The 15,179-nt window shown below is 43.5% G+C and overlaps 4 protein-coding genes across 4 annotated transcripts in view; 2 read left to right on the top strand and 2 right to left on the bottom strand.

Moving 5' to 3' along the window:
* Window positions 1–10,589: 10,589 nt before the first annotated feature.
* On the top strand, window positions 10,590–12,419 carry LOC120896067 (electron transfer flavoprotein subunit alpha, mitochondrial). Its single transcript, XM_040299892.1, has 2 exons — window positions 10,590–10,784; window positions 11,057–12,419. Exons 1-2 carry the CDS (start codon window positions 10,740–10,742, stop codon window positions 12,008–12,010), a joined length of 999 nt encoding a protein of 332 aa, XP_040155826.1. The 5' UTR covers window positions 10,590–10,739; the 3' UTR covers window positions 12,011–12,419.
* Window positions 12,294–13,405, bottom strand: LOC120906406 (putative inner dynein arm light chain, axonemal). Its single transcript, XM_040318096.1, has 2 exons — window positions 12,453–13,405; window positions 12,294–12,329 (listed from the first exon to the last, which is right to left on the bottom strand). Exons 1-2 carry the CDS (start codon window positions 13,341–13,343, stop codon window positions 12,294–12,296), a joined length of 927 nt encoding a protein of 308 aa, XP_040174030.1. The 5' UTR covers window positions 13,344–13,405.
* A 123-nt stretch (window positions 13,406–13,528) lies between these two features.
* LOC120896068 (DNA excision repair protein ERCC-1) lies at window positions 13,529–14,671 on the top strand. The gene has a single exon (XM_040299893.1). The coding sequence runs from the start codon at window positions 13,771–13,773 to the stop codon at window positions 14,524–14,526; it is 756 nt and encodes a 251-aa protein (XP_040155827.1). The 5' UTR covers window positions 13,529–13,770; the 3' UTR covers window positions 14,527–14,671.
* The window catches only part of LOC120896060 (RNA helicase aquarius), a 40,379-nt gene continuing 39,861 nt past the window's right edge, over window positions 14,662–15,179 (bottom strand). The window contains 1 exon segment of the mRNA XM_040299880.1: window positions 14,662–15,129. Coding sequence (XP_040155814.1) covers window positions 14,710–15,129 — 420 coding nt within the window. The 3' untranslated portion in view covers window positions 14,662–14,709.

Here is a 15,179-nt window from a genome sequence, read left to right as displayed (position 1 = left end):
TAGTGCGGGAATATCGGGCTACTGGTGCTGTGCTGGAAGAGCTTGATGTGGTTTGCCATTTGTTAGTTACGCTCGGATCGTCATATTCGACCGTTGTAACAGCATTGGAAACCAAGGTGTATATATTTAGAAGGTTGATTTTTATAGCTTTTTCTGGGCGCCATATTGTGGGGGAGACCTGTCAATGTTTGTTTACAAGCTCGCATGGTTCGCCCAAAACAAGAAGAAACAAGCAGCCGATGAATAGTTTCGGTTCAGTTCATTTTAATTAACTTGTGATTTTATTTATCCATCATTCGACCTAATCGATCACATGAACGACGATTTTCCGTTGAAATAGGTTAAAATTTCGCCAGCTTATCACGTAGCCTGTGTTAAAACCGCTTTGCGGCTTGAGCTGCTGCAAGAGTTTCCGAAACTGCTCATGGTCTCGCACCTTCGTCTACTACAGCTACCTAGTTCGATTTGGCCACCGAACGTATCTGTTGACCCAACTTAAGGACCAGAACGATTTTCCAGCCACAAAGCCATTATCCGCAAGTAGCTTCCGTGTTAATATTTCAGTTCATCAGTCGTTCTTTCTTCTCTTTTAGCTCTCCAACGGTTTCGTCTGTTTTTCTACAAATGAACTATATATTTCCCATCTTTAAAGGTTTTATGTAATTTCCTGGTTAAAGCTTAAGCATCCACCAATATTGTTATCGTCATTGCATGGTTACGTAGAAGCAGTTTTATACTGCTAATGTATTTTTACCCGGTAGTGATTGAAGACCAGTGGCGCTGCAGATTGGTATCCTACATTGTGATATTTCGGTTGGTGGTGTGAAAACAGTGATCTCCTTCCGGTGAGTGGTTTCTATCTCGCTCAAATCGACAGATAGTTCCTTTTATTTGTTCTTTCAAGTTTTTTCTTTACTTCTTTACAGATAAAAACGTGCAGTGAAAAAAACGCTTTATTATACGCAGAAACACATTCTTTCTTGAGCGTAGAGTATATACAGATAATGAGAGGGATGTAATGGTATATCAGAACACAAACTCGATCGACTGAAAGCAATAGTCATAAACACACAAATGGTAGCCAAATAGTACAAAGAAGTAAACGGAAACTTCCGTTCAGGAAAGAATAATTGGAGATGATATAATTCTCAAAAGAAATCAATGCATTTGTGCTTATTCCGCGCACCCGATCGACGTGAGTTTAAATTTCCATTATATATTTTTATAACCCTTCATCACCCCCAAACAAAGACGAAACATATACTTACAGTATTTATATCTCAGAAGTGAAAGTAATGAATTGTAGACATAAACATTTGGTTTTGGAATTCGATCTGATTCGAAAAAATAATTTATTTGTAGTATTGTTACCTTTCAATTTGAGTTCGTTCACAAAACAGGTCAATACCTGTTTTTTGAATTTAATAAATCCTACGTTTGAAATCTAATGTATAGCTACAAGTTCAGCACTTTATGATTAACATGTATCATATCACAATGGTCAGACTAGAAAGGTAGCTTGTACTTATTTTGTTCGTTTTCGTTGCATATAGTTCATTATAAGAATCTTGCGGCATTTTACTCCGCCTACAGCAATATCCAGTTTGATGAAATTTTACTTTTAATAGACTATATTTAAATGATAACTACCTCCGTACCCGTGTTATAATACCACAATCGAAAGCTACTTTGGAAGGTTAGCGAAATTCTACCAACACGTTGGAATAATATAAACCGTTCGGAGCCGATGACAGCGTTACAAATATTCTAAAATGAATAATACAGATCGACATCTTTACGTGTGACTTAGGTTAGTGTAATGTCTTTGGTGTGATATAGTTCAGTTTGTATAGTATGTTTCTCTGCACTCTGTACATATCTATACATATAGACTTTGACATTATTTCCGCCTGTGCTCTTCTTTCTTCTCTGCGAGGTCATGTTGGCTTATAAAGTCTTCACAGATTACTGTATGACACAACCAGATAGCCATTTCTTACTTGTATTGTAGTCATACACGTCCGGGCTTTTTGGAGCCAGCGCGTGTATCGTATATACCTTCAGACCGGCTCTAAATTTTGTTATTATTTTTAGTGCTGTATTAAGTTGCACTTAATACTATATTTTGTCTATACTTAATACCAAAATATAAATTCCAACGGCATTACACTAACTTCGGTGATACGTTTTGAGGTCACACTATATCAAATAGTTTAGAAAGTTTGTAAAGATTCCAGCAGCTCCAGCCGGTTCCGATTACTCCACCAGCTAGGGACTACCACAGTATTTTAGCACAGGATCTTTTAAATTAATGAGTTTTGTAATCTATTAATAAAATATCACAGTTTGTTCCAATAAAGCTATCAAGAATGATGCCATTCAAAATAATAAGTTAACATAAATAATATCAAAAAACAGAACTAAGTAACAGTTAACAAAACTAAAATCAAAGTTACAAGAACAAAAATAAATAAATAAATAAATAAAATGAGCAACAGTTTGCAATGCATACAACGACTAATTCACTATTCTTCTAAATTTTTTAGCCGCTTGTCTTTCCATTGGTGTCTTTCTTTTTTTGTTCCTTCGAATTTCCTCTTTTTTTATATTGAGGAATCTCATTCTCATGATTATTCTAAGTTTAGCAAATGTTTTTAGAATTTCTATTGGGAAATCAGGGAAATGTGTTTGGAGGAGGTCTGTAAATGTATTTACAATTCGTTTACTTTGAATTAGTTTTCCATCCTTGTGAGTTCTTTGAAAAATTTCCTCCATTTTCAATCCTTGGTCAAGGAAGCTAGCGGATGGCTTGTATAAACCTCCAGCCGATATGTGTTCAACATAAGACTGTGGTTGACTGTAGCAATGGTCCTCTGTCAAATTACACGTATATTGTCCTAAATATGGATATTTATCCCTAAATTTTCGACCAATATAGCCTATTATATATTCAAGGCCATCCTTCTCCTGTTCATTTAAAATAAACAGTGAGTCAAAATTTGTTGCGCTAAACTCATCGTCTGCGTCTGTCGCATCAAAATCCAGAAGGGAAGGAACAATCTCAGCTTCATGAAATATGGTAGCTGATACGTAGTGTTCTTGACTAACGCATATTTCATTTAGCTGGTCTGTTTCATTTTCAAAATCAGCTGATGTGACAAATACATCAGGCTCAATATTTTTTTTGTTGTTTTCATTATCTGTAACCGATTTCAATACGCTTGGCGATTTCCCCAGAATCATTAGACGTATTCTGTATATACAATTTAAAGGAGATGGATGGTCATACGTACCACCTTTTTGTCTCAACTGAGAAAAAAAGTTTTCTAACAGGTCTTGATTAAGCTGAAAAGATACGAACGAAAACGATAAAAACCATTATTTAAATTGGTTGGTGTAATTATTTAAATATTTTTTATGATCTTACCTTATGCGTGGATAAATAGTTGATATCGTGCTTTGCTTTCATGTCGACACACAGCATTTTTAAAGAATTAATCTGCATTAATATACTTTTTTGAAATACTTGCATATTTTTTTTGCCTACAACTATCATGTTTGCGATAAAATTAAACATGTCATCTAAAGCTTTTAGTTGGTCTTCACTAGCAGTATACGATCTTTTGTAATGCAATTTGGCATTGGGATGGAATGAGTTGGATACACTGAACCATAAATCTACCATTTCTATAATGTCAGCTAACTCTTTTTCTTTTGGCATATATCGTCTTAATGATACAGCTGTAGTTCGAGACAACAGTTCTGCTGCTCTGCGTACATTTTGGCGTTCTTGACTAGATAGTTCCAAATGTCCTGTGTTTAATTTAAAAAGAGGAGTTATCTCCGCTCCTAATCTGCCTTCCACTAGATCGCGCAAAGGTTGTGCAGTGACAATTGTTCCGTTAAATACAAACCCATGATCAATAAACCAATTTCGCAATAATTTAAGCAAATGCGGCGCGTCTGGCGATACATAAATATTTTTTTTTTGTAATTGGGTGCTCGAAGTATGGTTTAGTATAATCATGAGCACCGAGGTCTCTCCAACAACTAATATTGCTTGAGCAGTTATCACTCACAATTCCAGCAACGTTAATTTTCTTCTCATCCAATTTAATTATAATATTCATGAGAATTTCTTCCGTCATTTTTTTATCAAAACCAATATAGATTGGTTGCTTCCAATTCTTGAACAAGCCTCTGGCCATTACTACCTGTATATAATTATATGGGCCAATAACCTCATCTGCCGACGGATCATATTCCATTACGTTTTTGATCTTCATCTCATCAAAACTAAGAATACATTCGGCATCCCTACTGCTCAAAGAACTAACAAAATTCCCCATGAAAACTAAAACGTCTTCTAGGATACCTTCACGCAACTTAAAGGTTCTGGCATATTTTTGCAAAGTGGAGGGTGATGGTAAATATATTTTTAAATCATCTTTTACGTAATCGTATGCCTTTTTTCCAAAATACCTCAATGTCAGAGCACGGCTGACTTCCTCCTTTGTCCGTCTAACACGCTTTTTCTCCCCTATTATCAAATCAACTTGATTTGAAGTTAGAGTAGATTTCAACATGTTCTTCATTTTGGGGATTAGATCGCTCGGTGGGATACTACTATTTTTAATTGAATTTAATTCCTTTTCTAGGTCCTGTACTTTTTTTTTTAGCTGATAATTTTCAGAAGCAATGTGGCTCAATGTGGCTTTTAGCCTTTTGTTTGCCTCTCGCAGTTTTATATTTTCTTTTAAAAACGCTGTGCTGGTGTTTTGTGGTATGTTCGAAACATCACTTACCAATAAAGTGTCGGAAGTTGAAGGAACAAAATTTTCAGAAGAAACCTCTTCCCGATTCTCTATTTCAGATGATAATACAGAGTGTATTGATGGAATCGCTAAAAGCCAACAGAAACATAAAATGTTAGTTGTATCATCATTAGGAAAATAAGCTAATAAAAACTTACCGTTAGGAAAAAGAGTCCTTCTAAGCACTTTACCTCCAACAATACCGCTCTCAGGCATTTGAAAATCGCTTTCTTGAAAGTGTGCTGAGCAAATAACGTCCCTTTTCGAAGGTTCCCAATTTTCTTCCCGGTTACAAAACTGAACCCATGCATGTCGAAGAGGGTCATAGTTTGGAAAAATGTGGAAAGAAATTTCCAATGCACGTTTTCTTTACATTGCGTGGATTGTTACCACACAATGAAACGGAACACGGAACAGGCATGATAAAAATTGAAAAATTTTAAGTTCTTTTGAAATTAAATAAAACTACACTTAACGTAAATCTTAAAAGACTAAAAACCTAACTAACTTAATTGAAAATAACTGGAAAAAAGGCACAAAAATCCAAACAAATTATGAGCAAAAATTTAATTCAAAGAACTGTTGATGCGGTTCATAAAGAATCTACACATCTAAGCAAGTTATAGCTATTATCACTTATCCGAAAACCTAAGAACGATATAAAGCGATAATTCTATTCCACTATAACTAAAAAATAACCAACGAAAACACACTTCCTAGCAATTTCAATTCAAAGCTAACAGAGATCAAATAAACACCAGCCGAACTGCACGAAGGAACCAAAAGCTTTGAACGTAAATAATGCTCGCAACACCAACACCCACACCCCCTTCCTTGTTTTGTTCTTCCCCACCTCCTCCTACCCCGCGAGGACCATGGAAGAGAAGTGTCATGTTGAGAAATGTCAAATTGCTCTAAATAACTCAACCTTCTAAATATATACACCTTGATTGGAAACAATGCCCGAGGAGAGTCTGTCCATCGAATTCGTTAAATGTAGGTTGCTTGACGAAGAAACAAAAAGAAAGAGTGTAGATCTTCGCGCACCGGAAAATGAAGCTGCATTCTCTGGCACGAGGCCAAATTGGCAGCAGAAAAGTAAGGTTAGGTGTTTTGGCTGCAAGGTTATCGGACATAAGTTATCTGAGTGTCCGAACAAAAGGCAAAGTGACACCAATACATCGAAGGCACACGTCGGTGAAGCAAGTGTTAGTTTTGTTGGTGTAAATGCGGGATGCTTTAACAAAATGGAGTGGTATATAGATTCGGGCTGTTCCGATCATCTGGTGAATAACAAAGAGTTTTTCGATGAAATGTGGCTATTGGAAAATCCGATTGAAATTGCAATTGCTAAGGATGATGTGACGATTCGTGCGGAATATTCTGGAAACGTGAAGATCATCAGCAATGTGTTCGGAAAGCAAATTGAGTGCGTGGTGCGAAATGTTTTATATGTGCCTGATTTGCGTTGTAATCTTTTCTCAGTAATGCGTGTCGATGCTGCTGGTATGAAAGTGGTATATGCAAACGGAGCGGTACAGATTTATCGTGGTTTGGAAATTGTCGCGTGTGGTTCACGGGTTGGAAAATTATATCAACTAGATTTTAGTTATGTGAAGCGTGGTGAATATTCGATGATGACGACAGGTCGAGTGTCTAAAGAGCTGGAATTATGGCATAAGCGTCTTGGTCACTTAAACGTGCGCAGTATTGAGCAATTGATTCGGAATGAAATGGTTTCTGGGCTGAAAGTGAAATGTACCGACAAAAATGTTGTGGTGTGCGAGTCTTGTTTAACCGGGAAGCAAACACGGAATCCGTTTCCATCGCGTAATGAAAAACGATCGTCGCGAGTGTTAGAGCTCATTCATTCGGATGTTTGTGGTCCAGTTACTCGAGTTGGTAACGGTGGTGTGAAATACTTCGTGTCTTTCGTAGACGACTGGAGCCATTTTTGTATGGTTTTTCTGATTCAGTCAAAGGATGAGGTGTTCAAGCGTTTTTGTGAGTACGAGGCTATTGTTACCGCAAAGTTTGGTCAACGGATCAGCCGTTTACGTTGTGACAATGGCGGTGAATACCGAAGCAAGCAGTTTGAGCAATTCCTGAAGCAGAGTGGTATCGTTGTGGAGTGGACAGTTCCACATACACCTCAGCAAAACGGGGTTAGCGAGCGGATGAACCGTACCTTGGTTGACAAGGCCAGAACAATGCTGCAGGATTCCGGAATCGATAAACGATTTTGGGGGCAAGCCATTCAAACGGCTGCATACCTTCTCAATCGCAGCCCCACGAATGCGATCGATGACAACAAGACTCCATACGAAAGATGGGAAGGTAAGAAACCTGATTTGACAAAGCTCAGAATTTTTGGATGTGATGTGTACGTTCACATTCCGAAAGAACAACGTGCTAAGCTGGATGCCAAGGCTTGGAAAGGAGTTTTAGTAGGATACTCTGTGAATGGGTATAGGGTTTGGAACCCGGAGCAGCATGAAATTGTGCACGTGCGTGATGTTGTATTTTTGGAAGGCTGTCATATTACTTCAGAAGCAGTTGAAGATATGTCACACGACGATTTCTTTTTGACACCAATGAATAGAGAAGGTTCATCAGATGATGTTGAGTTAGACGATGAAGCAAGTAACAATGACCATGACATCGAATCTGCAGAAGGGTATGACACGGCTCTTAGCCTGAATTCTGATGTTGAAGTGGTTCCTGATGATGAAACTTCAAAACGACAACGGACGGTTCCTGTGTGGCACAAAGACTATGCGGTGGAATATGCAGCATACGCATTGAATGCCACAAATTATGTTGAGAATTTACCGACCTCACTAGCAGAAGCTCGTCAGCGCGATGATTGGAACGAATGGAAAAAGGCTGTTGCTGAAGAGATGCAGTCCTTGGAAAGGAATAAGACATGGGAGTTAGTAAAGCTACCGGAGAATAGGACACCTATTTCATGCAAATGGGTGTTTGCAATGAAGCGGAGCATGGATAACCAACCTTGTCGTTATAAAGCTCGCTTAGTGGCTAGAGGTTTTAGCCAGCGTTACGGTTTCGATTACAATGAAACATATTCTCCGGTTGCTAAATTGGATACTCTGCGCATGGTCTTGGCTTATGCTAATGAAGCAAAGATGATAGTGCATCAGATGGATGTTCGAACTGCCTTCTTGAACGGCACGTTAACGGAGGAGATTTTCATGACACAGCCCGAGGGTTTCCAGACTGACGGAGATCTTGTGTGCCGTTTACATAAATCTCTGTACGGTCTTAAGCAGGCGTCTAAAGCATGGAATGATCGGTTTGACGATTTTGTTCATGGACGTTTGGGTTTTAGACGGAGTCTAAACGACCAGTGCCTTTACATAAGATCAACGAAAAACGGCATTGTTATCATCGTGTTGTACGTGGATGACCTCGTGATCGTGGGTTCAACTTTAGAGGATGTGGTTTGTGTGAAAAGATGCCTATCAAACGAGTTCGAGATGAAAGATATTGGTGAGGTGAAGTGCTTTCTTGGAATGAACATAAGCTACGATAGGGAACAAGGTGTGATGCAGATTCACCAGCGCCATTATCTTCAAGATGTCTTGCGACGGTTCAAGATGGAGACATGTAAACCTTGTTCGACACCTATCGAGTATCGTCTAAAGCTGATGAAAGGTGACGAGGATAAACGTACGTCGCAACCCTATCGTGAATTAGTAGGTTGTCTGATGTATGCAGCTCAGACGACAAGACCTGATCTGGCCGCTGCAGTGAACTTCTTCAGTCAGTATCAGAGTTGTCCAACGGACGAGCATTGGACCCATCTCAAGAGAATCCTTCGCTACATACAAGGATCTCTAGATGTGGGGCTCGTGTATCGCAGAGGCAGAGGAAAACCGCTGGAGGTGTATTCGGATGCAGATTGGGCCAATGACCCCAACGATAGACGATCAGTGAGCGGAAGCGTTTTCAAAATGTTCGGATCGACCGTGGCCTGGATCACCCGGAAACAGCAAACCGTGGCGCTGTCTTCGACGGAAGCTGAATTGACGGCTCTATGTGTTGCTGTTCGTCATGGGGTGTGGATGTCGCGTCTGCTTCATGACCTTGGCTGCAAGGTGGATTTTCCAGTGACCTATTTCGAAGATAACCAGTCAGCGATGAGCATCGTGAAAGACCCCAAGGGACTGGGAAGGCTGAAACATGTTGATGTTAAGCTGTTCTTCTTGAAAGACTTGGTGAAGGATAGACAGATTGTCCTCAAGTATATCCCGACAGCGAACCAGCAGGCAGATATGCTGACAAAGGGACTACCGACTGCAACGTTTCAGCGAAACTGTTTAGCCATAGGTTTGGCAAGGTGCATCGGTTGAGTGGGGGTGTTAAAGTGAGCAACCTCTGCTTAACTATTGCTTATTCGGATGTCACTTTGACATTTGGACTTTGTTCATTGGGAACGCATTTCTCTCTTTTAGGTTGGCAGTCATGCCGTTAATCTTGATTCATTGAACTTCTTCTTTCCTGTACTTTTGTAGCGACAAGTCGCATATCGTTTTTGCTTCAATAAATACAATTTTATCATGTGACAAAATAATTAATAAACTTCATAATTAGGTATAATAAATCTTTATCAGGGACACTCAGACGAACCAGTGCTACTAATAAAATTGCGCTAGAGTGTACGGTAGAATGCTTTTATAGACTAGCCGATTGAATATAGCGAAAACATAAGCTCGTAGTAAGCAAGAGTAAAAGCACGTATGTAGTTGAATACTTTCGCGCACTTTTATTGTTCTATTCGTATTGACATGCCTTGTCACGAAAATGCGTACACGCCAGTGCTGCCAGACTTATAGAAGTACACCCGTCACTCGTTGACAGCAGGGATGCCAGCCATCACAATTAATTTTGCTTATGGGACAAAAATGTCCCATATGGCGGTTTTAGGTTGAAAATGATTTTTTTTAATTACCATATGAGATACAATTTTGTTTTATAGGTGCATTCAAAAGATCGTTAAAAATAAATAAAAGTCAGAAATTTTCAATGAGTTGTCACGATGGCAAGCGGAATAACACACCTTTCTCGAATGCGATGCGACAAAAAAGTCCCATCGGCGGTTCTAGTGTTAAAGAGCTTGCGAGCCTTGGTTTTTTTTTTCACCCCTAGTTTTAGCAGTTATAATTATAGCACCCCGAGAACAGGTACAACAGTGCAAATTGGAGCATACTAAACACCTGAATTTTGTCATTTTATTTTAAAAAATTCACAAAAATTTAAATAGTGATCTTTTCGACAAATACTACCGCAAAAAAAAAATCCATGAATAAAAATCAAAGTTAAATTTTCATATGGAATTCAAATTTTTATATGGGATTTGACAGATAACGTCGGACGACGAAATCGCACGTCCGACGTTATCTGTCAAATCCCATATAAATCTCGTCCGATAAAATTGCATCCGATGAAGCGTTGCCACGGTCCTAAGCAGTGGTGGATTTTTGGAAAGTGATAATAATTATAGTGATTGTTTGATTAATTGACTTCGAAACATTATGAAACTTGTTCGAAAATAAGAAAATACGATAAATTACACGAATACATTGATATTTAACCGCAGATATCCAGATTCTTTTCTTAATTTTTATTTTTTTGTCGATAGCACAACAATTGGTACACCTACCCTATGTCTATTTGAACGGTACTGTACAGATAGCGCCAATCGGCTTGACAGCTGGCCACAACCGAAACACAACTGTCAAACACATCGCTGTCGCGCAAAACATTACTTGGGCATTGAACCGACGTCAATTGACAACAATTCCATTTGCTAAATTCGCCACTCAATACTTCTGTGATTCCTATTTTCTTTCGCTCGCGTTCATTAAGGCTTCTATTGGTTTCCAAGTGAGAGTGCTCAACACAATGTTTGCCCGGTGCTCCTCATCCCTCGTGCGACCTTCGGCGCAGGTAAGCAGACGAAAAGGGGCGAAGGTGAATTTTGCATAACATTGCGCGATCAACATGTTCCGCGTCACCACACCTCCCCTCGCCCATCGACCGATGATAACGAGAGATAACGAACGGCTGTACGGCTGCCGTCCTCCGGAACAAGACGGAGACGGACCGACTGGAAGTTTCCAACCTTTGTACTCTCTCTCTCAATTGAAATTAATTATATAATTCGCACTATTCTGCGCGCATCGGCCAAAATCGTAAACGGTATCAATTGTTTTCGGCAGGGTTTTCGGCGCTTCCAGAGCACGCTGGTGCTGGCAGAACACAACAATGAGACGCTGAACCCGATCACGGCCAACGCGGTCACGGCGGCAAAGAAACTGGGCGGTGATGTGACCGTCCTCGTCGCTGGCACCAAGGTCGGCCCGGTTTCGGAAGCCGCCGCCAAGCTGGACGGCGTCAAGAAGGTGCTGGTGGCCGAGGGCGACGCGTACAAGGGTCTGCTGGCGGAGTCGCTCACCCCGCTCATCCTGGCCACGCAAGAGCAGCTCAAGTTTACGCACATCGTCGCCGGGGCAACGGCTTTCGGTAAGGCGGTGCTGCCCCGCATCGCCGCCAAGCTGGACGTGTCGCCCGTGTCGGACATTATCGGCGTCCAGTCGGCCGATACGTTCGTGCGCACTATCTACGCCGGCAACGCGATCCAGACGGTCAAGTCGAAGGATCCGGTGAAGGTGATCACGGTGCGCGGCACCAACTTTGAGCCGACCGGTGCTGCCGGCAGTGCAGCCGCCATCGAGAAAGCGCCCGAGGGCGATTTTGCGAGCAAAACGACCGAGTTCGTCAGCCAGGAGCTGACCAAGTCGGACCGACCGTCGCTCACGGCGGCGAAGATCATCGTGTCCGGCGGGCGGGGCATGAAGTCGGGCGACAACTTCAAGATGCTGTACGATCTGGCAGACAAGTGGGGTGCCGCGGTCGGAGCGTCCCGTGCCGCGGTCGACGCTGGCTACGTACCGAACGATCTGCAGATCGGCCAGACGGGCAAGATTGTGGCGCCCGAGGTGTACGTGGCCATCGGCATCTCCGGTGCGATCCAGCACCTGGCCGGCATGAAGGACTCGAAGACGATCGTGGCCATCAACAAGGATCCGGAAGCGCCAATCTTCCAGGTGGCTGACTACGGGCTCGTTGCCGACCTGTTCAAGGTGGTGCCAGAGATTAACGAAAAGTGCTAACGCACACACTAAACACACAAACACACGAATGCCTTGTTGAGGGAGACAAGGCAACACTCTGCGTTTTCAATCACCTCTCGAAGGGGGCTGTCGCTCTCGAATTGCTGACCCCCTGTACTAAGCAACAGTGTCCTGTTGGGTGGATTTTGTAAAGTGTGTTGTATTAGTTATAGGCGCAAAAATTTAGCTACAGTATATCAACATATGAAGGCTTAGAGGCAGAACTATCCGTTTTCATTGGTCCACACGGCGCGTGCAGCAAGCAATAGGGGTTTCCGGGTTTTTACTTCTTCGGTGCAATAATTCCTTCCAGTTGGGCCTGTGGAGAAGAGATTGTGTTGTAAGAAACAAAAAAAAAAAAGACAGGACAACCCATCGTCAATAAATGTATCCGTTTTCATAAAACAAACACACAGTGAGGCAAATGTGTCGAGTCGCATACCTTAAGCTGTGCGTTGGTTTTCTTAAGGAAGGCAATCTCCTCCGAGTGTTTCTTCTCCTCGGACGCGCGCAGCTCCGCGTTCCTTCGCTCGGCCTGGTCCGCCTTGATCTTCATGTCGCTGATCGAGTTGAGCAGCATCTCCTTCTCGTGCTCCACCTGCTGTATCTGCTCCTGTAGCTTCTCCTTGCCCTCCTGGGCCTGCAGCGCCTTCCGGATGCCGAACGAAACCGAGCTGCAGTACAGCGTCTCGTACGCCTCGAGCGACATTGCAATCTCGTCCCGCACGCGCAACAGCAGCAGGCCCCGCTCGGTACAGTTGATCGTGACCTGGCGGATCAGCTCGTCGAAGCACTGGGTGTAGAGCTCGCGCCTCACCGGACAGATGCCCGTCTCGCGGGCCTGCGTTTGCTGCAGGCGGGTGTCCAGCATCTCCTGCAGGTTGATCACGTCCTGGCGGGTTGCGGGCGTGCTCGACACGGTTTGCGTCCACAGCTGCCCATCCTCTTCCCACGTTTTCGGCGGCAGGATGCAGTTCAGTATCTCCTCCGTCTCCCGCGGGCTGTCGACGACGACGGCACCACCCGACCCGGGACGGCCGGTCTGTTCCTTCGATGGGGCCACATCGCCCGCCGGTTCGCGCTTTTCCACATGCTTCACCACCAGCACCGGGTTGTTGTAGCGCACCAACGTGGTTTGCAGCTCCAAATTGCGATCGGCCATGGTTGTGTTGGTAGTGGGAAGCGACGACAGTAACGGGTCCAGTCGATGTCCACCGTAAGGCACGCACGCAAGGGCGGTAAGGTGCGTTGCGAAAGTTTTTTCACACAAATTAAGGGCAACTTTCGGATTCCTATGCCAGTGAAGGATTGTGCAGCGACCAAACAGTCCCATTCACAAACCATGGCAACCAGGCATGCAGTGGAAAACGGCGAGAAGCAGCAGGTTGCTAGGATTGCAACCAAAATCAACAACTTCAACAAGTTGTACCAGATTCATACTTGAACGTACACGCACACCGTTGTTTCATTCAAATGCATCACGTGGACAGAACAGCACGTTTTAATGTCCGTTGCTTTAACGGTCATTGATGTGTTTCGAGGGCACATTTTCTAAAAATCATCCCCTATAAACGGCATTCTTTATGTTCATCCCCATTTTTTAACGACTTTTTTAACTTCGAACACCATTCGTCCCGCCATTTGTATTTTCGAACATGCTCCACAAACGTCAAACGTCCTGTAAACAATAACAAACCCGATGCAATAGAACAGCTGCACAGCTGCAGTTTACCGGCCGGCAACGAAGCTACCTCCCGACCATGGATGAAGATGACGAACTATTGGCCGCGCTGGACATACCGCCGCCCGCGAAACAATCGGCCGTAAGCGAAACAAGCGCTCCCTCCAACACAACAACAGCGACGACAGCAGAAACACCGACCACCGCCCCAGTCGTGGTGGCGGCCAAGGTAAACAAAAGCCACTGCATCCTGGTCAACCCGAAGCAGCGCGGCAATCCGCTGCTGAAAGCCATCCAGACCATACCCTGGGAGTACGATGACGTCGTGCCGGACTACGTGGTCGGGGCGAGCGCCTGCATTCTCTTCCTGTCGCTGCGCTACCACAACCTCAACCCGGACTACATCCACGCCCGGCTGAAGCAGCTGGGCAAGATGTACGAGCTGCGCGTGCTGCTGGTGCAGATCGACATTTCCGAGCCGCAGAATGCGCTCAAGCACCTGACGCGCATCTGCCTGCTGGCCGATCTGACGCTGATGCTGGCCTGGAACGCGGACGAGGCGGGCCGCATCGTGGAGAAGTACAAGCTGTTCGAGAACCGACCGCCGGACTGGATCATGGAGCGGGCGGAGAAGTATCCGCACGAGAAGCTGGTCCGCGCGCTCACCAGCATCAAGCCCGTCAACCAGACGGACGCGATGATACTGCTGCAGAACTTTGGCACGCTCGGCAAGCTGATCAACAGCAGCGAGGAGCGGCTCAGCATGTGCTCCGGGCTGGGGCCGAGAAAGGTGAAGAAGCTGCACAAAACGTTTAGTGAAAGCTTTCGTAAGTAGTGCTTGGGATGGAATGCCGGAACATGCTTCGGGCTGTGGGAAAAGAGAAGAAAATAATTATGCTAAGAGTGATTAAGTTTATGTGATTCAATGTGAGCTGGAACACCAGAAACTGTGCAAGTAATAAAACCATTATTTCATTGTATCTTTCAGCTTGATTTATTTTTAAGATAAATTTATTAACTAAAATGGGCAGTAGAGCCTTCGTTTCTCCTGCTTTGTTGTCCTTTTAATCCTCTGCTTCTTCCTTTTCCTCGACTTCCGGTTCATCGGCTTTTGGATCCTGCCCTCTGTCTTCTCCTCGGCCTTTTCCTCCTCGCCGTCCTTTTCACCTTCTTGGGTCGCCGGTGGCGGAACAACAGCTTCCTCAGCCGCTACCCGTTTCTTACCACGGCGTGGCTTTTCCGCAACTTCCATCGGTTCTCCCAAATCGGCTATTTCGTTGCGTATCGGCGTCGGTGCAAAGTCCTTCTTAGCAGCCGCTTCCGCCTGGCGTTGCTTTTCCGCCTCCTCGGCCTCCGCATCGGCGATCTTGATCTGTTCTTCCATCTTTTCCTGCTGCTGCTCCTGGCGCTGCTTCTCGAACAGAGTTTTCATTTTTTCCTACAGAATCAAAAGCAGATAGTTAGTTAGTAAAAACAAACTAGAAGCCA

Source organism: Anopheles arabiensis, chromosome 2 (assembly GCF_016920715.1).
Source record: "Anopheles arabiensis isolate DONGOLA chromosome 2, AaraD3, whole genome shotgun sequence".
In the NCBI taxonomy this organism is placed as follows: Eukaryota; Metazoa; Arthropoda; class Insecta; order Diptera; family Culicidae; genus Anopheles; species Anopheles arabiensis.
Note: the sequence above shows the minus strand (reverse complement) of the source record. Positions and strands in the feature narration are given on the sequence as shown.

Excerpts from the sequence above, each read along its gene's own strand:
- LOC120896067 (XM_040299892.1), top strand. The coding sequence starts at position 10,740 with ATGTTTGCCCGGTGCTCCTCATCCCTCGTGCGACCTTCGGCGCAG. Across the intron at positions 10,785-11,056 it reads TCGTGCGACCTTCGGCGCAG|GGTTTTCGGCGCTTCCAGAG; the intron begins GTAAGCAGACGA and ends TGTTTTCGGCAG.
- LOC120906406 (XM_040318096.1), bottom strand. The coding sequence starts at position 13,343 with ATGGGACTGTTTGGTCGCTGCACAATCCTTCACTGGCATAGGAATCCG. Across the intron at positions 12,330-12,452 it reads AAACCAACGCACAGCTTAAG|GCCCAACTGGAAGGAATTAT; the intron begins GTATGCGACTCG and ends TCTTCTCCACAG.
- LOC120896068 (XM_040299893.1), top strand. The coding sequence starts at position 13,771 with ATGGATGAAGATGACGAACTATTGGCCGCGCTGGACATACCGCCGCCC.